Source organism: Saccopteryx bilineata, chromosome 2 (genome assembly GCF_036850765.1).
Source record: "Saccopteryx bilineata isolate mSacBil1 chromosome 2, mSacBil1_pri_phased_curated, whole genome shotgun sequence".
Lineage (NCBI taxonomy): Eukaryota > Metazoa > Chordata > Mammalia > Chiroptera > Emballonuridae > Saccopteryx > Saccopteryx bilineata.
The window spans coordinates 1223347-1246222 of record NC_089491.1 but is presented as its reverse complement, the minus strand read 5'-3'; the positions used below and the strand labels follow the sequence as shown (position 1 = coordinate 1246222).

The 22876-nt window shown below is 64.1% G+C and overlaps 2 protein-coding genes across 5 annotated transcripts in view; one reads left to right on the top strand and one right to left on the bottom strand.

The window, feature by feature from the left end:
* Positions 1-17044, bottom strand: part of KCNT1 (potassium sodium-activated channel subfamily T member 1) — a 60940-nt gene extending 43896 nt beyond the window's left edge. For 3 of the 4 annotated variants that reach the window (XM_066255697.1, XM_066255698.1, XM_066255702.1), the window contains exons 1-2: positions 16898-17044; positions 5021-5179 (exon numbers count right to left, since the gene is read on the bottom strand). In XM_066255697.1, the coding sequence (XP_066111794.1) occupies positions 5021-5179; positions 16898-17019 (281 nt within the window). In that variant the 5' untranslated portion in view covers positions 17020-17044. Of the gene's footprint in view, positions 1-5020; positions 5180-15414; positions 15460-16897 lie in introns of those variants that run through there. The other variant, XM_066255700.1, reaches the window with a different exon arrangement.
* Positions 16678-22578, top strand: SOHLH1 (spermatogenesis and oogenesis specific basic helix-loop-helix 1). Its single transcript, XM_066260163.1, has 9 exons — positions 16678-16750; positions 17869-18152; positions 18525-18665; positions 19052-19202; positions 19631-19752; positions 19840-19937; positions 20779-20953; positions 21367-21437; positions 22288-22578. Exons 2-9 carry the CDS (start codon positions 18016-18018, stop codon positions 22503-22505), a joined length of 1113 nt encoding a protein of 370 aa, XP_066116260.1. The 5' UTR covers positions 16678-16750; positions 17869-18015; the 3' UTR covers positions 22506-22578.
* Positions 22579-22876: the final 298 nt, after the last annotated feature.

The following is a 22876-nucleotide window of genomic DNA, read 5'->3' as shown; positions in this document are numbered from 1 at the left end:
CTGCAGTTTGAGCCCCTGGGTGGTGGGGTTGTGTTCCACTGAGCCCTGTCACCTCCCCCATCCAGTGCAGGTGGGCCAGGCTGAGTGATGCAGATGCAACAGCCCAGCCCGGTGGAGGAGGCTGGGAGAGAAGGGGATCGGGATTCGAACCCAGAACGGCTTGTGGTTGTCGTGACACGGCAGGGCGCTGACCACCCCCGCTCTGGGCATCTGGGTTCTGCTTTGCAGTAAGTAACTCAGGAGGGATTTAATCTTGAGTCATGAACACGAGTCCCCGGGATGCAGGCTTAGAGGTGGCGAGCACACAAGCCCAGGGTCCCCAGCTCCCTCCACAGCCCCAGCTCCTCACTCAATGCCCCGTCCCAGCTGAGAGACCCCCTCCCCCATGAGGCCTTGCACTTTCTGGCCCTGGGGAAGGTCCTGGGCCCTGCCCCAGTGAGCAGACAACAGTGTCCCCCACCTCAGAATTCAGGTACTGGCCCCTCCCACTATCTCCAGGCAGCCCCAGGTGGGGAGGAAGATGTGGAAGGTGCTGGGACAGGGAGGACAAACCCAGGTCGGCCCTGAGCGGGCAGGCGTGGGCCTGAGGGCTGGGCAGGAAGGAGGGGGCAAGCCACCACGCTTCCAGACCGGGGGTGGTTCTAACTCCCCGCTAATCGCTAACCATTCTGGGGCTGGCACTGCTCTCCAACCCAGAGCAGTGACGTTCCGCTATTAACAACTGCAGGTGAGTGGCTCTGGGCACAGGCTGTTCCTGGAGAGAGATGCCACCCCCTCCTTCGTCCTATGGGAGGAGCCAGGTTGGTCCCCCAACCGCCTGGAATCCAGGGGCAACCGGATCTGCTTCTGCTCAGCGCTCAGCGGAAGGGGCTGCAGGAGAGGGGCACACCTCCCGCGGAGACTCTGGCCGTTACTCCTCCCAGGCCGCTGGGGGGACCAGGAGGTCAGGAGAAGCCCCTGTCTAGGCGCTCCCTGCTGGGCCAGAACGGGGAGGAGCCTGTCCCCCCCCCCCGCCCCCTGCCATGCTCCTGGCATCGTGGGGACTGCCTGTCCTCCTGCTTCTCGGCTTGTTGTGTGAAACAACATTGGGTGTTGCTCAACTCCAGAGAAACGCGTCAACCAGTGTTGTCAGAGAGCCGCAGAGACACAGGCGAAGGGGACCCTTGGGACACCGTGTCCTTCCTGCAGCAGGGTCGTCCCCCCTCAAGCCTCCGCAAAGCCTGAAGCCTTGGCCTCTGGACACTTCCCACCACCACTTGCCTACAAGCCCGGCCTGGGAGTGAGGGGGGCCACGGACCCTGAAGTGGCCTCCTCCGGTTGTGGCTTTGGGACCTTCGGGACAGCTGGGCTGGCTGCTGGCCGGGCAGGCAGCTGTGGAGGCAGTGGGTCAAGGTGTGCCGGCCAGCCGGGAGGCCGCCAGCTGGCAGGCCCTCTCTCCTCACCTGTGGCTCCCGCACCCCAGCCTTCTGGCCATTCTAGTCCTTGTGGGGGGTGAGCTGGTGGCGTGGCAGCCACGTCCCTGCACCCCACCACCCAGAGCCCACCCTGCTCCCCTTGGCGTCTTCCTGAGCCTCTGGGGCAGGGCTGCAGCCCTGTGCCCATGTTGCAGACCAGAGAGGGGCCAGGAGACACAATGACCAGAGCCCTTTCCCACGCTCTCTGTCACTGCCTCATCACAGCTGCCCTGTTTGGGGACGCAGGCTGTCGTCACCCACCGCTGCAGAAGGTTTCACAGCCTGGCTGGGTCTGCAGACCCTGGGCTGCGGAAGAGGCCCTCTGACCCCCGAGCTGGTCCCCAGGGCCATGATGTGCCACGTGCCCTGATTTCCACGCGCAGGGGAGCGTCAGCACTTGACCAGAAGGGCCAGGGTCTCCCTGAGCTGCGCTGCTCCTTGGCTCCTGGGTGGAAGGGCAGTGAGGTGTCTGGACGGGGCACCCCGAGACCTGACCCACAGGGCTGCCATGCAAGGTGCACGGGCTCTGGCTCCGCCCACCACCCCGCCTGGCTCCGCCCACCACCCCGCCCGGCTCCGCCCACCACCCCGCCCGGCTCCACGAGGAGCCGCAGTACAGCCTCTCCCGCCCACGCTTGCGGAGCCCTTCCTCCCCGCAAGGCCATGCCTGAGAAGCTGGGGTGACTCATGGCGGTGGCTTTATTTCCCTGGGGGACAGCAAGCCCACAGCCCTGCCTGCCCGTTCACAGCCTGCTGAGCTGGCGGTCTGGAGGCGCACCCTCATCCCCACCCCTGCACCCCGACAGGGCCTGCCCTGGGGAGGTGAGCAGGGGGTACAGAACCGGGAAGGAAACACTCAGGCAGAGAAGGCTGGGGAGGGCGTGCAGAGGCAGGGTCAGCCCCGTGCCGGAGGGAACAGGGAGGACAAGCTCGTCTCTGACCAGCGATGCTCTGCAGCAAGGGCTTGGTCCTGGTCACACAGGCTCTTCCCGCTGCAGCCCAGGACGCCATCCCAGCTCCCTCCCCCCGCCCCCCCCACGGGCTCTGTAAGACTTTCAGGACGTGTCCAAGCCCACTGAGCCCCCCCCCTCCGAAGTGAGCCTGGGGCCCACTGGGGGAGCAGGCAGGTCTCAGCCTCTCCCCTCGCAGGCCCCTCCTGCCCCTCTCCCCAGGGTCACATCCTCGCCACCTCTCCCTGCACACAGAGGGGTCCGGACAGGCCAGGGGGCGCCGCACCCCCATCCTCAGGGGATGGAGGCCCAGCCATCGAGGACGGAGGATGAGCAGGAATGAGGGGGTAAGACTGAGGATGCCCCTCCTGCCCTCCACCCCCTGAGGCTGGGGTGTCAGCTCAAAGCCCGGCTGGAGCCTACACCTGTGTCCTTACGGCTGGGGCTCAGGTGGTCTCAGGAGCCCCGGGGAGCCCCATCCTGACTTCCTGCCCTGAGAGAACAGTTTAGAACACAAGAAGACAAGGGGTTCACGAGAGGGACCAGACCAGACTGGCCAGCCCTGCCGTGGACGCCACAGTGGCCACCACTGGGCAAAGTGGGGTTGAGAAAAGAGATACACTCGCCATGGGGCTTCCCGCACAGCGAGCAAAGGGGAGGTCCCCACCGAGCCCCACAGCTCCCGCCAGGCCCCCGTACCCCCGACCTCCGACCTCCGCCAGGCCCCCTTGCCCCCGACCTCCGCCAGGCCCCCGTACCCCCGACCTCCGCCAGGCCCCCTTGCCCCCGACCTCCGACCTCCGCCAGGCCCCCTTACCCCCGACCTCCGCCCTCCGCCAGGCCCCATGGGCCCAAGTCCGGGCGGGGCTGGGGGAAGCGGGAATGACCACCAGTGGGTATGGGGTTTCCTTCTGGGGTGATGGCATACTCTGGAACTAGACAGTGGTGACGGTGCATGAGGCTGTGAAAGTGCTAAGTGTCCCTCGAGGTCTAGTTCATCTTTTAAGTATTTTACCACCACCACCACAATAATAAAATCCTAAGCCCCAGGGACGGGGGGGGTGGGGGTGGAGAATTTAATGCCAGCGTCCTGTGCCCCAGGGTCAGGGCAGTTCCCTCCAGGGAGACACACGTCACCCTGTGGCTGTCGGCAGGGACCTCTGCTACCCACTCCTGAAAACGGAGGCCTTGTGTCCCTCCAATCACATCGGCCGCAGTCGCTGGCATTCTGCAAGGTTCCCGGAGGCCTCGGCCCCCACGTGGGGAGGCAGCCATTGTGCCCTGCCTGACACTAGCAAAACCTCTGGGCTCTTGTTTTCAGGAACCGAGTCCCCAGAGGAGCAGGCACGGAGGGAGGGGCTGGCGCTGACTCAGGAAAGGTACTGGGCACATGGCCCGGCTCAGGGGAGCCCCAGTCCTGCCCTGGGTCCCAGAAGGGCAGAGGAGACCGCAGCCACGTCCACCATGCCAGGACCGGCCTGGCCTGGCCACCGCTGCCTGTCCCCACGTGGGAGAGTCAAACTAAACTCTCCTCTGGGTCACATGTTCCCGGGTCGGTCTATTTATGACTGCAGAGCTCAGCCCAATAAGATGAAGCGCCGAGCTCCAAAAGCCCCTCCTTGGAGCAGAATTCCTTGACTCTCAGTGGTGAAGACTCGGGCTCCCCGCTCTCCCCTCCTGACCTACTTGGAGAACGTGACTGCTTGTCATGTGAGGTCTCCCGCCTCCACAGCTCCAGCAGCTCCTTGTGTGCAGCCCGGTCCTCCCGGGCTGACCTTCCCCACTGACATGTTTTCCCAGCTGCAGTGCTGGCAGCCCGGGACCATTCTGAGAGGTCAGCTTGCATCCTGAGGGTCCTCAACCCCAGGCACTCCGTGCTCTCACTTGACTAACTGCCCTGTGGGGGGACTGTGGTGGACACGCCTGGCCCAGCCACCCCGGCCCAGCCAACCGGCCAGCCCGGCCCGGGGTGCAGGCACCGTGCCTCCGCCCCCAACACTCCACGAGGAAAGTGTTTCGGTCCAAACCCCGCAGGCGCCAGCCCCGTGGGAGTGCTCAGCACTGCCTTTCCTGGCAGGAGTCGCAGCGCCAGAGTGCTAGGTGTTTACCCGAAACAGCTATTTGGGGAAAAGGCAGAGAGAAGCAGTATTTCTCCCAGCTGGCCGCCAGCCCCCTCCGCACAGGAAGCATTCCCACGGGCCGAGTCTGGGGACCTGCACCCCAAACCTCAAGTACATTCGGGAGGATTTGAGACGAGGGAATGCTGTCACCCGCGGTAAGAGACCACCGCATGAGCAGATGGACACGATCCCGCAAGGAATAATAAGTGAACACCAGCTCGCCCTCCGCTGGACTGCTAGTCTCAGCCACCATGGTCCTCCGGCCCTGGCTTGTTTCCCAAATGTGCTGATCGGCGGCGGCTCGGGGAGCTGGGGGCAGACCCGGGGAGGGAGACGCCCCCAGCACAGAGCGCCCCGTCCCAGTCCCTTCCCCAGGCTCCCCCCACCCGCGCCCCCATCGGAAACTTCTCTCGGCCCCGAAGCCCGGGAAAAGTTGGAGAGCCCGGCCGGCCTTTCAGCACCGCGGACAGCTCCGCGCGCAGCCCCGCGCGCCTACCTGTCGTCGTTCTGGAAGGACTGGTCGCCCAGCAGCAGGTCCCGGAAGCGGTACCGCGGCGGCAAGGGCAGCACCTCCGAGTCCAGGTCGCTCATCTTGAGGCTGGTGGTGTCCAGGAGCACGCCGTCCCCGCGGCTGCCGTCCCCGGCGCCGGGCTGCCTGCGGGCACACGCCAGCGCTCCCTCAGCTCGTGCTGCGCCGTGCCCGCGCGCTCGCAGCCCGCCCGCTCCGCGGCCCCCCGGCCCGCTGCACGCGGACAACCTGCCCACCCAAGCAGCCTCCCCGCCTCCTCTGCCGGCTGCCCGCGCAGGTCACCCCTTCATAGCTCGCCCCCCACCCCACCTGCCGGACTGACCAAGTAGTGCAGCTCTCCAGGCCACACCACTGCCCTGGCCATCGTGCCCACCGCCCCTGCTGGGCTCATTTCAAGGTGCCTCCAGGGACTGGGTGAGGTCTGTCACCACCCACTCACGGGCAGGAGCTCACACTGCCCCTCACCCCCCACCAAGCCACGTAAGCCCTCCCAGCCTTCTGCCCCTACACACAACACCGCCTTGGTCAAGCTGCCCACGCAGCCTTTCTCAGGGGCCAGAACACCTCAGCCCCAAAGACCTCTCTCTGACCCTCAGGCTGCTGGGGGTTGGGAGTGACCAGGAGGCTGGATGCACTTGTCTGTGGCCTCCCTGGGGCCAGGCAGCCCGGATCAGATCAGAACCCGGGAGAAGCCGTCAGTGGGGGAGGGTGGATTCCTCTGGGCTGGCGTCCCAGGACTCTGCCTCCATCACCTGAGTTGAGATCTGGCAGTGGTGAGGCAAGGGGGTAGCAGACCAGGTCCCAGGCGGGTCCTTGTGGTCTGCAGCCTGTTGGGGTCCAAGCCTCTGTCTTGCAGGACTCCTGCACCTTTCCTGCCCCGGTTCCCACATCAGAGCGAGCTTGGGCTACAGTTACCCACACGCAGCAGGTGGGGACAGGGGCCAGCAGAGCTAGCCAGCTCCCAGCCCCCAAAGCCTTCTGGACATCAAGGACCTCTTCTCCCCAAATCAGAGGATCGCTACAAGCCCGTCACAGCATGGTGGCACCTGATGTTACCGCGGCTGCGCGCTCAGGCACCGGATGCCGTGGGGGCACTCATGTCTGTGGCACAGACGAGCAGATGGAGGCCTGCGCCATTGGCAGGTGGGAGCCTCAGGCAGACCCCAGGGCTCCTGACCCCACCCAGCACTCTAGACTCCTGGTCCTCTGGGATCAGCTGACTACCCAGGGGAGCCCAGCTCCAGGCCACCCCTTGGTGCTACCCCTCAAAGAGCCCCAGCCGGAGCTTTGAAGAGGCAGGACCCTTGGGAGGGAAGCATGTCAGCTGTGACTCTTCAGTGTCGGTGACCCTCTCAGTCCCTCCAGAGAGGGGTCCTCCACCCCGTCAGGCCCATCCCCCCAAGGCTGGGGGCAGCAGGAAGACGGAGCAGCAGCCTCAGCCTCCCAGCAGGTGCAGAAACCCACTGACCACCACACTCAGCGCTCGGGCAGGCTGTGCCCAGAGGTCAGGAGTGACGGCCACTCACCTGAAGCACAAGGTCCACACGGCCAGGCGGGCTCTTACAAACCTTCCTCTCCCTTCAGGCCGGGAGGGGCGGGCACACCCCCTGAGCCCCCACCCAGGGCCTGTGCCTGTGCGATGACCCCTGCCCCCCCGACGAGCTGCACGCGGGTCCCGGCACCCCCATCCGACCGTTGGGAGCTGCTCAAGGCACGTCCCAGTCCCCAGAGCTGCTTCCCCGGGTCACACAGGTCCAGCCCTGAGGAGCTGGCAGCATTTGAACAATAACATTTTTCTAATTGCATCAGCGGGCCTTGGTGTTTTTCCTTAGTCACAAGCTGGCTGGACCGTGGGGGGCCTCATGGCCAGAAGGAGGGGCAGTGTTTTCTTGGCTTTGTCCCTTTCTTGCTGAAAGCCCCTTCAATAGCAGAGCCCGCAGGCCCTGCCCCCACCCCACACTGGAGGGCATGGGGTTTTCTCTCGAAGTTTGAAGGCCCCGACATGGCCAGGCTGGGGAGACCTCAGAGTGTGTGGGTGGGACCTCTGTTTGCTTCAGGGGGGCACGGGGAAGGAAGGGCTCTGGGTGGCAGAGGCCTGGCCCCCACCCCTGGAATGTGGCCTGAGGAGGTGACCACAGTACACTGTGCCTCTGCCCTCAACAGCGTGACTGTGACACTGACCCTCTCTGACTGAGCTCACCGTGGAAACTGATGCCGCACAGGCCTCCTGGGTCCTGCCCCGTCCCCCAGCACAGCTGCACCCTCACATGAACCTGACAGTCTGTCGTGCTGGCTGCGGGGCGAGGCCCCCGGGTTCTCCTGGAGAGGTGCCCGTGGCGGGAGGGCCGTGAGCAGCCACTGGCCACCTCACCAGGGTCTGGTTGAGGCGTCTCCCCAAGCCCAAGGGCCTGTATCAATGAGAGCTTCACTCAAAAGTTGGGGAGGGGTCTGTCCCTGCAGAAGCCGAGATGGGCTGGGTGGTACCAGAACACGACCCTGGCTCAGCATCCCAGACACCGGGGTCGGCTCGCAGTCTACGCCCGTTCACCTCCCTTCCCACTCCCTCCTGCCTGCACAACTAAAGGTTCCAGAGGGGGTCTCATCCTCTGTGTGGTGGCCACACCGAAGGACCACTGTGGACAGTTGGCTGAGCAGTCGAGTGTCAGCCTGGCATGTGGAAGTCCCGGGTTCGATTCCCGGCCAGGGCTCACAGGAGAAGCACCCATCTGCTTCTCCACCCCTCCCCCTCTCCTTCCTCTCTGTCTCTTCCCCTCCTGCAGCCAAGGCTCCATTAGAGCAAAGTTGGCCCGGGCGCTGAGGATGGCTCCATGGCCTCTGCCTCAGGCACTAGAATGGCTCTGGTTGCAACCGAGCTACGCCCCAGATGGGCAGAGCATCACCCCCTAGTGGGCATGCCGGGTGGATCCCGGTCGGATGCATGTGGGAGTCTAACTGCCTCACCACTTTTAGCTTCTGAAAGATACAAAAAACAAACAAAAAAACCCCTCTGCTTTGGTGGCTTGGGAAGGCAGCCACCTCCCTGGCCCTCACTCGCCCACAGGATGAGGGGTAGAGCTTCAGCTGTGTGACTCACTCTGCCTTGGAGCCAGAGCAGAGCTATGTGGACAGAGCAGCCCCCCTCCCTGGCGAGGCCGGGGAGCCCCTGCTCCTCTTGAGGACCCGCATAGCTGTTGGCACAAACCCACCAGGGCCAGGGGGCAGGTGAGGGTCCTGACGCCTGGAGCATGGCTCAGTCCTGCCCCATCGGTGCATGCTGGGCTGCCCTGGGGAAGTCACTCCACCTCTCTGAGCCCATGTACCCATCTATATTGAAGGTCCTTAGGCTGTAGTCCTCATAGGAACTGGGAAGAAAGCAATGGGAGCGTCAGTGCAGGGTGCTCAGTGCCGTCCCTGGCGCGTGAACACTGCATCCATGTCAGGGTTTAATTTGGGGCCAAGTTTGAGAGGACAAAGGCCCTGACCCTGAGCATCAGTGTCCTGGGACAGCCAGCTCCCTACCACGCCCTCACTGGGTCAGCGGGAGGACACCGCAAATGCACCCATGGAGTTCAGCCAGGGAGGCCAGGGAAGAGTGAGACCTCCCACGTGGGCACCCCAGGACAGGAAGTCACCTCAGCAGCATGCACACGTGACCGGACCCCCCAACCCCACGGGAGGGAGCGCCTCAGGGGTGCACTGAGCACCAGCGGAGCGCAAGGCTCTGCATGCCACTGAGGGCGGTGGAGTGCAGCCAGGACCCGTTCTGATGCAAAGAGGACCTGTCTGGTCACAGCCCCAGAGAGTGCACCGAGGTCCCGCAGCGGAGCCTGCTGGGTGGTCGCCAGGCAGCTGGACACCGAAGCTCACGGCTGCGCCACCTCGGTCCGCCCAGGAAGCCCTCCGAGGGCAGGGGGTCTCTCTGCTTCCCTGTGCCCCCATCCACCCCCACACACACACCCACACACCTGCCCCCTGGCGGTCAAGCAGTCAGCGGGACCGAGGAAGGGAGAGTGGTCAAGGGCGCCGGGCCTGACGGTTGTAAAGCCCAAGTTCGGCCCCTTTAGTCAAAACAATGAAAGAAACCACTCTGCTCCTCCTCCGAGGCCGGTGACCCCGCCCACCGCCGACCACACGCCGCCGACAGACTGGAGTGGACATCGGGCAGTCCCCCCGATGGCGCTCGGGCGGAAAGCCCACGGAAGCGGCGAGCGGACGGAGCCCAGCGCGGAGGAACACAGCACCGCGCCCCGAAACCGAACAGCGTCTGTCTGGAGAGAGTCCTGGTGCTTCCTTCCGCTGAAATGAAAGAAGGAAACCCAAGTGATGGGTAGACACGGAAACAAGACTCATCACCGCCTGCAGGTCCAGGTCCAGGTCCAGGCCCTGGCCGGGGGCTCGGCACCCAGAACAGCATCCCGGCACCGAGACCACGGGCTTGACCCCCACACGGGCGCGCACTGAAGCTAGGGAACGAGCAGTTAGCAGCGGTGCACACTAGATGCTTCTCTCTCCCTCACCCCAAACCAATGGGGGAAAAAAAATTTTTTTTAAAAAAGATTCAAAACCCATGAATGAAGCTAAATACAGAGAAAAACGTTTTTAACCTGATTCACGACGACAACAGGAACCAACCCGACACCGGGGCAAACGTCAGTCCCAAGAGGACGCACTGACAGACCATTAGGAGAAACGAGGGCGACTGACATCGCAGCTGAGCCCAGAGCCTCGTTCAGACCCGCAGCGAAGGCCGTGACCACCCGACTGCGCAGCAGGCCCTGGGGAGGGACCCGTGTGCGGCGGTGCTGCAGAGCCAGAGCCCGCAGACCACCGTCCCTCCGCCTGGGCTGGGAGCGCCACCAGCGGGAGAGGTGGAGCCTGTTCCCAGGGGCTGCGGACAGAACTAACTCATCAGCGCCCATCAGCACCCACGGCCGTTTTCTCAGAGCCTGACCAACTCTTTCCAGAACTCACGCTGCAGTAAGGAGGTGAGACCCCGTGCAGCTGGGCAGAGGCGGGGCTGGCCTTGCTCTGGGGAGACCTGTGGCCACAGCAGCGGACACCGGGCTGAGACCCAAGAGAGGGCGCCCGGAAGGGCCTAATTTAGGGCGTGAGAAGAGGCAGTGGGGGAACCTGCCTGCGGGCTGACTCACGGGGGCTCCCGACGCCCCAACGGTGGGGACCATGCCCCCATTTTGCGGACGGGGAATCAGAGGCACAGAGAGGGATGTGACCCACACGTGACCGGCCTGATCTCGGCAGGCAGCACTGGGACCAGGCGTGCCTTGTGTCAGCTAAAATGAGACCCTAACCACAGCCCCAAACTGGGGACTAGACCTGCAGAGAATACAGGAAATATCCTGCTCACAAAAATCAGGGGGTATTTCAAAATGAAGATGAAGCAATAAAGAAAAAGCAGCATTCGATTTTTTAAAAAATTATTATTAAACCAGAACATCAGAAAAGCAAACCGACCAGCCAAAGAAAGTTGTTCGGTTGTGCAAATGAGATACAAAACCAACTTCTATTTCATTGGGGTGTCTGTCTGCACGTCCCCCGGTCCCCTCGTTTCTGTGAGCAGTGCACGCCTGGCGTTGAGACGTTTCCTGGTTAGACGTGTTAGATAACTAACACACTAAACCGGACGCGGAGAGAACAGAGCTGCAGTGCGCCCTCTCGAACAAGACACTCCCGTCCACGTCAAGACACATGGACCCGAGGAACGCACAAGGATGGCCGGTAGATGTGTCTGCGACGGCAGTCACGGCCGGGGCCCCACAACACCCACCCGTCACGCTCAGGAGAGAGAAGAAACACACACCACCACTTATGTGACGGGCTTCCAGCCTCGCTGGCCCAGGAGGAGCAGAGCCACCTGGCCGCCACACCCGGGGCAGGTGTGCGGCCCCCACTCTGCGGCCCACAGCTGCTCTGGGCGCAGGGATCCCCTGCCACAGCCCCGTGGGGACGCCACACTCCTCACCGAGATGGCCGTTAACTCAGGACAGTGCCATGCTGTGAACCAGCAGGTCCCTCCCCGTGGCCCATGTGGACACGGCCCTGCCCACCAGAAACGACCGATGTGAGACAGCCAACACAACTCTGCTCTAAAGGAACGCCAGGATGGGGGGGGGGCTCTCTCTGGGCGACCCAGCCTGCAGACAGCACACAGGCTGTCCCCACCACCTGGTGACCTCAGTTCCGGGGGCAGGCGGGGTTCAGGTTAAAGGCCGTGTCTCATCCACAGTGCTGCATGAGGAGACTGGGGGTGTGTGACCTGTGTTATCGGATGTGAGAAAAACCAGAGGACCCCTCGCTTCCTGCCCCCAAGTGTCACCTGTCCCTGGGCGGGCCTTGGGGAAGAGGCCTGCTCCCCAGCACGGGATATCCTGAGAAAATGCCCCCGCCCAGGCTCCTGGAGCAGCCCAGATTGTGTGTCATGGGCAGACCGTACATCCAGGGCTGAGTGTGACTGAGGGACACCCCCTTCAGCTGAGGGCTCAGTCCCTCTCCTAAGATGCATTCTCCAATCGTTTACAATCAGATCAGATTTTCCAAGGAACTGACAGAGGGGCTGGGGATGGGGTGCGTGCACGTCATACACATGTGTGCACATGTGTGTGGGAGTACTTGCACATGGGTGTGTGCGCGCGCACGTGTGTGTGCACTCTGCGTGTGGTTATGCACACATGCACACACATGTGTATCTATGTACACGTGTGCACAGCTTGCCCGTCCCTGCCCAGCATCCAGCAGAGTCCTGTGGACACGGTGGTGTCACCAGGGCGGGGCAGTCAGGCACTGGGCTCGGTGCCCAGCAAGCAGAAAGCTGCCCGATGTTCCTCTGACCATGACAGAGAGCGAGGCACTTCCTTTCTACAGTAATTAAAAAGCCACAGCTGGGGTGAGGGGCTCTCTGGGGAAGGGCTTTGGCACTCACACCAGCTCAGAGATGCAACAGGTGCCCAGGGGACGCTCAGACGTGTCATCGAGCCGGATTCCAACCGGAGTCATCAAAACCAGTGCTTCTAGCAGCTTCCTCCAAGCACCAGCCGAGCCCAGAGGCCAGGGAGGAGGGGCCGGCAGCAGTGTGGGCACAGGGCTCCCTCAGTGTGGGCGTGGGAGCCGCATAACCACCACGGACCCTCCTGGAGCCCCCAGGCCGGCCTGCCTGCCTGCCTGCCACCCCCGTCTCGCCCAAGCCAGCCTCTGTGCAGAGCCCCCTACCACACGCCCGAGAGAGACACAGCCCGCTGGGTCACTCAGGGCCAGGCCCATGTCCAGATCACAGGGTCCAGCACTCACCCCTGGGTGCCCAGAACCCTCGTTCAGTCCTGTCCTCTGGCTGACGTCACCCCTGAGTGCCCATCCCCCCCGACAACACACATGGTCAGGCCTCCGAGGTGCCTCGTGACTGAACACAAGCCTAAGCCCAGCTGCTGGGGGGCAGTGCTGACCCCAGAGCCCGCCAGGACTGAGCAGGAGGTGGGGACCCAGCATCCCCTCTCCACAGCAGGGCGTGGGCCGCACCCGTAGAAGCAAGCTGCCCCATGGACAGAGGGGCCTGTCCCCAGAGGAGGGGTGACCCTGCTGAAGGGCAGAGGCTGCTGCTTCCGAGGCCTGGAGAGCCACCATCTCTGCTTCCGATAAGCACTTCATCCCCAAGGTCACAGACGCCTGCGGTCCAGGCCACAGCCACAGTGCCCGGACGGTCCCTCAAGGGCTCCATGCCAGGCTGCTGGTCAGTCCGGGCTCTGAACCTGTGTCTGCCTGGAGCTGTGGCAGCCGGTGCAAGACCCCAAGTGGTGGCCAGAGACCCCCGCTGGGCAGGGGGCAGGGGGCCGGGGAGCCACCTGGCTGGGAAGTCATTCGACCTCCCAAGGCCTCGCTGCCCCCAGCATACACGGGGTCGGGGTGTCCTGGGCAGCGTGGGGGGGAAGCCCGTAGGCCAGCAGGTCCCCTCGGGCCCTCGGCCGCTGGTGCCGGGAGCCCAATCTGTGCCCACGGCCCTCCTTCCTCCTGAGCAGTCGTCACCGACGCCACACAGCCCAACCTGCTCTCCGCCCCGGCTTCCTGCCTGCCGCCAGGAGAGAAACGTGACTTCAGGCTGCAGTCATGCTCTGTCCCCTGTGACAGATGACAATTTGAGGCCCTCAGCTGGGGCCCAGGCCAGCAGGAGGGTCGGGCGGGGGGCGCCACCTGCCAGCACGGAGAGCCTGCCCACCGCCACAGGCCTGGTTAGTGCCAGCCAGCTGCAGCACCGTCCCCAGGGGCTCCTGGACCCCTCTGCCGGCCAGGAAGCGGTGGCTGCCCTCCCACGGCAGAAGCAGGGGACCGAGACCAGTGCCACCAAGGTCCCCAGCGTGGAGCCTCTGGTTGTGTCACTGTCATTGTATCGCAGGCCAGCGAGGGCCGATCCCGGGCTAGCCTGGGTGAGGCTGCTGCTGCTGCACGGTGGCCCCTAGGTCCTCCTGCCTCTGGGCCTCACTGCCCCATGCAGGACAGGACGGCTTGGCCACAAAGCATCCCGGAATGCCCCTCCCCCTGTGGGAGGTCCCGACAAGGGAGCAGATCTGTGGGGAAAGGCCTTTCCAGGCCCCTCTGCTTCCGCGTCCACCTGCCAGAGCCGCGCTCACTTCCCAGGGCAGGCCCCCGGCACACCCCCAGGTTCCGTGGGAGGAAGAGGCTGTGGGTGAACGTGGGGGCCTCGTGCACACTCACAGCCCAGAGGGTTCCCAGGACACCCTGAGGAACACCCGTGGCATCAGGGGGTGGTCCTGGGCCTGCACCCACCCCGGGGCCCCACCCGGAGACCCTGTGCACATACACTGCTCCCAACCCACCCCAGCGCCCGGTGGGGCAGCACCCCCACTCTGGGGGGTCTCCCACGTGGAAAGCACATGTGTGCACACCTGCAGGTGCATCCCCAGCCGTGTGTGTTGGGGGCCAAGGTCCACGGACAAAGGTGTGTGCACACCCCCCGACCCGTCAGGACGCCCCACCACGAGGGTCCCCACGTGCTCAGGCGGACTCGGCCATTGCACAGGAACCCGAGCGCCGGCCAACCTGGAGCACAGGCTGCAAGCTCCCCACTCCTTGTGGGGGGTGGGCAGAGGGGGAGCCTCAGGGGAAACTCGCCCAAGGGCTCCCAGAAGAGGAGATACCGTGACGACAGCGTCAGGACTGTTTAATCAGACAGGCCACCCCTGTGGCCGCTGGACAGACCCGTTCCCTGGGAGGCTGTGCCGGCGTGGGCACAAGGACACGACCGACACCCACGTCCCCTCTTCACTTACTTCCCATCTGAGCCGCTGCTGCTGCAGGCACCCCGGGCCACAGGCAGACCCCTGCATGCCCTCCGGCCCCCCAGCTGAGGAAGCGTCCCTCCTGCCGGCCAGGGCTGGGCTGTACCTTTGGCCTGAGAACCTTTCTCACGGGGCCAGGCCACTTCCTGCTGCCCTGCAGGAACGACTCCCTAATATGGACGTGGAAGGCCCGCGGGGACCTCCAGCCAGGCAGGCACATACCCTGGAAGGGTGCCAGTCCCTGATGTCTACGCCCTCTGCCATCAGGACCAGGAGGGTCCCACGGCCCTGGGGGGCAGGGACTCTGGGAACTGACAGTTCCGGCAAAGGCCTGGCCAGAGGTCTCTGACGGGAAGGCCACCGGGCAGGAAGTGGCACTGGTGGGCCCTGGGGCAGCCAAGGTCTTGCCAGGGGCCTCCCTACACAGCTGTTACCTTCAGGACAGAGGCACGTGGACCCGGCGAAGGAGCCCGGCACAAGGGATGTGTCCACTGACTGTAGGAGAGAGCTGAGGCCTGGCGCCCCACAGTGCATGGGGACAGGCACCGGGCAAGTCTCCTGGGACCCCCACTGCCTGGCCTCACACCCCCAGGGTAGGGCCATGGCAGACACTGAGGGTGAGACGGCGTGTCCCTCCCGCCCCCTGGGCCGCGACCACAGTACTATGGCTAACACCGTCCAGCACCTTCAAGGACAGAGGCCCGCCCATGGTCCGGGAGGGACACTGAATCCCAGGACTGCCCCCATCTTGAAGCTCAGTGGGGGACGCTGCCCCGAAAAACTCCCCCCAGCTGGACCCACACTTGGCCAGGAAAGGTCTTCCTTCTCCAGCTGAAGCCCCATCCCTGAGCCACCTGACCTTCATGTGTGTGTGTGTGTGTGTGTGTGTAGGGGATCCTCACTCAGACGTGTGAAAGTGTAGGGACAAAGGCTAGCTCTGACCAGTGGGGAGCAGGGACTGTCTCCAGTGGACAGGTGGTACAGGGGACAGATGGAGGTGTTTGGGGGGGAAGGAGCCCACCAGGCCCAGACCCTGAGGACATAAATCTCGTGCCTCACCTGGAGCAGGCGGTCAGGCCGGGGCAGGTGAACTTGGGAGATGAATCACCAGGTTAAGGGTGACACCTGGCCAAGAAGGGAGATGGGCAGAGAGACAGCCAGACTACAAAGGTGACAGAAACCACAAGAGCTTTCTTGGGGCCACTCTGTGCCTGACGAACATGACCTGGTCAACCTCTCAGAGTGACCCAAGGGAGGTCCAGGCTGTACCCACTTCACAGGCTTAACTCTGCTTCCCAAGGACACACTACAGGAATGGCCTGCCTCCAGAGCATACGCTCCTCCCCCAAGCTGTACCCACTCGACGCCCACAGGTCCCAGGACAGTGCACCCGTGGAAGACCACCTGACCCCCGACAGGTGGCTGGAAACGTGCCCTCCCGAACCTGGTCCCCCACCGGCAATGACCCTTAAGTGACCACCGCTCCACCCTCATTTCACCTATGGACAGACCGAGTCCCACAGCAGAAAGGGCTGGTGGCAGAAAAGTCCCACCTCTCAGGGATCCCTGTCCACCCCTCTCTGGCCTCAGAACAGCCCAACCATGCAGGACCCAGAGGACAGGGCTCCGCTCTAGCTGGGGACAGCCACACAGGGCAGGGGCAGGCTGTGGGTCACCTGGAATCTGGCTCCCGGCACAGGGTGAGGAGCAGACATATGTATGTGCCTGTCCTCTGGGGCTGACCAGACAAGGGAGAGAACCAACCCCCGGCCACACGGTCACCCCTCTTCCTGGGCCCCTCCACAGTGCTGTGCTCTTCCGGTCCTGTCACCTGGACGGGCAGGATTCCTGTGCCATTCTGGGACACTGCACAGTGAAAGAAGAATGGTCAACTATGGCTGGCTCCCACACCACCCGGAAGCCCTTGTTCGTGGAACCCCTCCTCACAAGGATGGGCAAACGGAGACCAGAGAAAAGAAAGTGACCAGATGAAAAGGTGCAGCTGGAAGCCAGGATTTCGCCCCTCCCCTGACAGCAGACCCACACCCCAGTCCGGGGCTCTTCCTGGGAAGAGGCCCTTGAAAGCCCGCTTCCACGTGGGGTATCCTTGCCCCGTGCCCTTTGGGGCACAGCCCTGCCACCCCCCACGCGGAAGCACCCCGATGGCCCTTCCCAGGCTCTGCCCCAGGAGGGCGGAGAGTCCCGCGAGGGCAGCCCGCGCTCCGGCGCCGCCGGGTCCCCACCTCCGCGCACCCTGGAGACGCATCCAAACATGGCCGCGCTCCGGCCACCTTCGCGTTAGGGACGCAGACAGACGGACGCCGCCGGGGCACCTGCTGGCAAGGGCCACTCCGCGGGGCCCTAGCCGGGTCCTAAGGGGCGCTCGTTCCCCAAGGTAGCCGGGGTAGGGCGCTCGCCGGTCTGGACCCCTGGAAGTGGGGCTCTTGGGGATGGGGAGCCCCTGGGGGTGGGAGGGGTCTGGGGGTGGCGCTGGCCCAGACCCGGGCCCCTCCGCGTGGGGGAAGGACGCAGCCGACTGTACCTGGGGGCGCATCGGCCGTCATCGAACACGAAGGTCCGGTTGGTGTGGCCCCCGCCGCGCTCCCCCGCCCGCGCCCCCCTGGGGACACCCCTCGGGCTGCGCGCCCTGTCGGGGAGCGGCATGCGGACTGGCGGCGGCGGCGGCACGGACCCGGGGGCCAAAGGAGAAGCGGGTCGGGAGAGACAGACGGCTTCTCCTCCCCTCGCTTGGCCCCGAGATACAACCCTTCTTTCTCCGATTAAGGGGTGGGGGGAAGCGTGTTCCGGGGTCGGGGTTCGGGCGCCTGTCCGGGCGCGCCCCCTGCCGGCCGCGCCGGAAATAGCGGCGGCGTCGAGCCGGGCCGCGATGGGGCGGAGTCCGGTGTGGGCACCCTCGACCCCGACCCAGCTCCCCGGCCCCTGAGCCCCGGACACCGCGGCCACACACAGCTCTCTAACCAGCCTACCCACTCCTCTGCATTTCCAACCTACCTTGTCCCCACTCCCACCTGCCTCACAAGCTCCTAGAAATCTCCATCTCCTCCCACACCTGTAGCACCCCCTCTAGGTAAGACCAATTCCTTCCCCCTCCCAAAAAAGAGGGTCTTACCTGCCCACCCCCGGGCCCCTGGACACCAGGCTCACATACGTGCCAGTCTGGGGGGACTGGTCATGGGCTCATTGGTGTGCTTTCAGCTTGGTACACGGCTGCCCAGCTCGGTCCTGGATGTCACCATGTCACCCTGAGGACACTGGTTCCTGTCCCCACCCTCCACAGCCTAGAAATTCGTTCCAGACAGGGTTCCCGCTTCCGAATAAGTCAGCACCCCGTTTGGGGCTACCACCCAGGGGTACCCATGGCGGGTAGGTGAGGGGGGACGCCGCCCAATGGGAGCTGCGGTGACCACACAGGCCCCCCCACGCCGCCCCAGCACACCGCTGACCGCTCCCAGTGGGCAGACCCAACCCCATTTTCTGGCAACTTCCCTGCAGGAAGAACTTGGCTTCACACGGGCCACGCGGCCACAAGCAGCGCACTGCGTGGTGCGCACGCGCAGGCGCGAGTCCGCCGCCCGCCAGCAGCAGTCCGCCAGGTGCCAGCCCGGTGGGAAGCACGTGGGGCGGGCCCTGCGCACGTGAATGGGCGGAGCATGCCTGGGCCAGGCGCACGTGGTCCCAGGCCTGGTTGCCGCCTCCCGCAGCTGTGTAGTCATGGAGTCTCAAAACCCGCAGCCCAGCGCGGGGGCTCCCCATGTTCCCGTCTCCAAAGGATGCCGGTGAGGAATTGGGGGTTGGAGGCACCAGAGGGAGGGAGGCGGAAGGCCTGTCTCTGCCCGGGGGGGTGGGGTGGGTGCGGGATTTCCCGCCCCCCGCCCACGTGCTTCCGCCCAATTCAAAGTTACCAAGTTCCCGGCCCAGCCCGGCCGGCACACACCCAGCGTGGCTTACCTATGGCAGAGCGCCCCCACCACTGACCCCAGGCGGGGGTGGAAGGGGGAGAAAAGGGGTGGTATGCCATGTGCTTGGGCCACCCAGGCCCTGTCTTGGACCCCTTGTAGCTGCCCCCCCCAAAGACACCCATTACTGCATCTGGGCTCCGGTGATCTTCTCGGGGGTTCACGGAGCCTGGTACTGTTGACTTTTCTCAGCGGCAGCTCTTCCCCGACTGGCGCCCAGTTGCACTGCGAGGACCCTGCTGGGAGGAGCTCGGACCGGGTCAAGAACCCTGCAGTAGCGGAGGGTCCCGCCTCCTACCTCTCTCGGAACGTGCTGGCCGAGCGGGAGCGCAGGTGGGCACCGGTGGGAGGAGGGTGGACAGGCGCGGGGGGCGGGCAAGGACCCCCACTGTAGTCCTTTCTTTGACCTAAAGCTTTGGGTATCTTGAAGTGAATGCGTTTGGGTCCTCTAGAGTAGACCCCAACCTCAGCTGGTTCCTACCTCCTCTCCACACCCCCAAGCGGTGATGGTCCTTGTCTGGGCAGCTGTGGCTAGTGGGGGGGTGGGCTTTGTCCTGATGTGATCTCTGAAGGACTCAGCTGACCAGGGGCCTTGGCCTGGGGTCCTTCTATCTAAGTAACCCCCTGGGGCTGCTCTGAGGGGGTTCAGGTGGCTGCAGCCCTTCCTCCTGGCCGAGGTCTAACAGTCTCACGGACACTTGTCGCTTGTCTGGAAGCAGGAAGCGGATCTCGGTGAGCTGTGAGCGCCTGCGGGCCCTTCTGCCCAAGTTCAGTGGCCGGCGAGAGGACATGGCCTCCGTCCTGGAGATGTCCGTGCAGTTCCTCCAGTTCGTGGGCACCATGGTACCCAGTGGGGAGCAGCAGCACGCTGTGAGTGTGCACGGGCCCTGGTCAGCCCGCGACGGGGTGGGGGGCAGCTCCGTGGCTTCTTCCACCCCACCCCTACCCCCACCCCCCACACAGCCAGGGCTGGCTGTGTTTTCCCAGCAGAGGACTTCTCCACTTGTGCAAGTCCTGCCATACTCACACTCTCTGTGGGAGTGACCTTGTGGCCTCCACCTCCAGCCCCGAGTTCTTCCACCCACGGGGTCAGCACGGGACAAGAACCCTGTTGCCACGAGGTCCTGGGCGGGCACAGCCTTCATTCACCCTCCCGGCCCCCAGTCCAGAGGACCCGGGTCTGTGTCCAGGTGCATCTCCGGGACCCCGGGCAGGGCAGCCAGGGACGGACCACAGCCCTCTTCTTCTGTCGGTTTCCCAGTGACCGTGTCCGACATTCACACGCATTTCCCTTGCAGGCTCACGCTCCCTCCAAGGAGGCGTGGCGGTACAAGTGGCACAAGAATCAGTGGCAGGTGGCCCCAGTGAGTGAGACTCCAGCAGGTGTACCAGACCCGAGGACGGAAGCATCCATGACGATGTTAGTGTCCCTTGCTGGGTCGGGGACCCACAGGGTGTGCATGCAGACCGCTCAGAGCTCCCCCTTCTTTGTGTCTGCATCATCCAGGGAACAGGATCCCGTATGCTGTGCGGCCATAGGTGCAGACCAGGCTGAGGCCCCCGCGGGGGTGGCCCAGGTGCTGGACGGGCCAGTGGCCTTCCCTGGTAAGTGTGACTGGATATGAGTGTGTACCTCAGGCTCCCCAGGAGGTGTGGGGACATAGAAGGAATTGTTCTGTCCTCTGCCCTCCTCGCCCAGGCTGCCGCTGCTGCTGTGTCCGGCTGTCCAAGGGCAGCCCCCACCCCGTGCAGCGGTTTCTCCGCCTACTCCTTGGTGGCAGAGAGGCTGGCTTTTCTGTTCTGTAGTTGGGTGAGTCACGGAACCGGGGCCCCTACATGGGGCGCTTTCTTCCCTGATGCCGCCCCCAGCCACGTCCACAGGGCGCTTCTGATGCCTGCGTCCCCCTGATGCCGGGCCCCGGCCCAGCTGTTTGTCACTCTGTGGATTGTGGCTGCTGGTGACAGCACGTAAGCCACCTCCGTGTGCCTGCCGTGTGCCACGGGAGGTGAGGCTGTGCCTTCCCACTCCCGAAGTGTACCCACCGAGGAGGGGGCTGCTTTTGCTGAGGACAGACTGGGGCCACCCGGGAACTTCAGGACATGAGGACGCAGAGGGCACACAGCAGGGAGCTGAGCTGGCCTGAGGGTGGTGCTCAAAGGCTGCTGCTTGCGGGCACAAGAAGGGAGGAGGCGTAAGGATCTCCATGTCTGAGCCCCACAGGCTGACCTGAGGCCAAGTTGGACACCGTCTCCAGGAAGCCTTCCTGGCCCTAGGTGTCAGGCCCCTCGCCTCTGGGTGTTCGCCTTCTGCTGGTGACCTGACTGCCTGTGTTTCTGAGCTCCGTGTGTCCCGCACGGGGCTCAGAGGATGGGGGCTGGCTGAGGTCTTCAATGGAGGGCCACTCTCCGGGAAGGAAGGCTAACCCACACCTCCCTTGTTTCATAGGGCCTTCCAGTCTGGTGGCCTGGACCCCAGACCCGAGCCTGAGGCCACCCGCAGCCTGGCCTGCCTGCCCTGGACAGCCACCCTCCCCACTAGTGAGCGAAGAGGCTCAGAGCTACATGAGCCAGGCTGGGCCTCCAGCCGAGGAGCCTGACCAGGCTGTGATGCCGGGCACCAGGTGGGTCCCCAGCGGGCATGTGCGTGTGTGCCTGGACGCGTGTCACTTCCATCGCTGTCTGCCCGGAAGGTCCTGCCCCTCACTCCCTTCCTGTGCGTGGGCACCGCCCAGGCCTGGACTCGGGCATGTGGCTTTCTTACGTGTGTGTTTGGAAACACTTGTGTCCCCATAGTTGCCTTGTTTTGGCTGGTGGTGAAGGAGCCGGTGCTGGGTGAGCACCAGCTGGGGTGTGGGAAGGGAGCTGGGAGCGGACGGGAACCACGGGGAGTGTGCGTTCTGGGCGCTCCGAGCAGCAGGGCAGGAGCCGCCCCTCTCCCTGAACCTGAGCCGCCTCTCCGGGTCTCGGATTTCTCTGAGCACCGAGGACAAGGTCTACCTGGGAGCGTTCAGGGTCAGTCTTCTTGCCTGGCCAGGTCCGGGTCGGGATGTGATGCGGAAGACGGGCCGTCCTTCCTGCTGACTGCCAATCCTGACTGGTGGCTGGGTGAGTGGGGGATACTCAGCCAAGGCATCCTGCCCCCCACTTCCCTCCCGCCCCGATTGAGGGACAGGCTTATGGGCCTCAGCTGTCTTGACACGGGGCTGGGACTGTGGGGAGATCTGACCAGGCCCAGCTTGCTGTGTGACACTCGGGTCCTGGTGTCTGTCTCTGAGCTCCTTCTTCCTCTGTGCTGGAGCCGTCACTGGGGAGGGAGGGCAGTGGAAGGTGACGAGCTGGGGTGTCTGTGAGTGTGGTGTGAGGGGCTGGGTGTGTGCCACCTGTGATTCAACCTCGGTGCCCTGGTCGAGATTGTGTCTCCACAGGGCATCTTGATGTGTGCCGAGTCGAGTGTAGAAAACACCTCCTGGGTGCCGAGCAGGGGTGGCAGGCGTGGTCCCGTCACAGACAAGCAAAGGGCTTCTGAGAGTGTGTGTACATATACACGTGTGTGTGTGTGTTGTGTGTGTGGCTTCTGAGTATGAGTGTGTGTGTGTGTGTGTCTGTGTCCAAGCAGGGCTGGCAGGCGTGGTCCCATCACAGACAAGCAAAGGGCTTCTGAGAGTGTGTGTACATATACATGTGTGTGTGTGTTGTGTGGCTTCTGAGTATGAGTGTGTGTGTGTGTGTGTGTGTGTGTCCAGCAGGGCTGGCAGTCTCCCATCTCACAGATGAGCAAAGGGCTTGCAGCTGCGAGTGTGTGTTTATGTATGTGTACATGTGTGTACACATATGTGCGTGTACACGTGTGTGTGTTGGGGGAACAGGCATCAGTGGCCCTTCTCTGTACCTTGACCCACCCTGCCTGCTGAGCCCCCAGAGTACCTCTCTGCTGATGTGTCCTGTTTACTTCCAGGGCCCCTGGAGGGCAAAGGTAGCAGTGCCGCCTCTCAGGCCCCAGCCAGGAGCAGCCTGCTGGACAGGACGGAGCCGGGCTTTCTGGGGGACCCGGACCCCAGCTACCAGGAGCTCCCGGACAGCCCCATGGAGCCCTGGGGGTGGGACACGGGCTGTACCAACCTGGCCCTTCGGGATGAGCCGGACAACATCTTCCCCGACTTCTTTGCCTACTAGGCGGCCGGAACCTGGGTCTTGGGAGCAGCCTGTGCACGTTTGGGCATTTTATTTTGGGTTTGGGTTGCATCTGTGCTCTTAATTCAAGCGAGACTGCAGGGTTGTGACGCGCAGAGGCCGAACATTAAAAGGGAAGAGTAGTTTTCCTGGGGGAAGCGAACTTCTCTGGTGCAATTACTGCGATTCACTGGGCAGATGGCTCCACTTCCATTCGGGGAGCCGGCACTGCCTGTTTTGGGGCCTTTGTTTCTGTGCCGCCCTGGCCTTGTGGGACCCAGAATAACCCAGCGCTGGAGCTTGGCTTGGAGCCCACGGAGGGAGCGCTCTGTGTTCCCGCCCGCTGGCCAGAGAGATGGACCTGGGACCCACTC

Excerpts from the sequence above, each read along its gene's own strand:
- SOHLH1 (XM_066260163.1), top strand. The coding sequence starts at position 18,016 with ATGGGCGGAGCATGCCTGGGCCAGGCGCACGTGGTCCCAGGCCTGGTT. Across the intron at positions 20,954-21,366 it reads GCTGTGATGCCGGGCACCAG|GTCCGGGTCGGGATGTGATG; the intron begins GTGGGTCCCCAG and ends TTGCCTGGCCAG. Across the intron at positions 21,438-22,287 it reads CAATCCTGACTGGTGGCTGG|GGCCCCTGGAGGGCAAAGGT; the intron begins GTGAGTGGGGGA and ends GTTTACTTCCAG.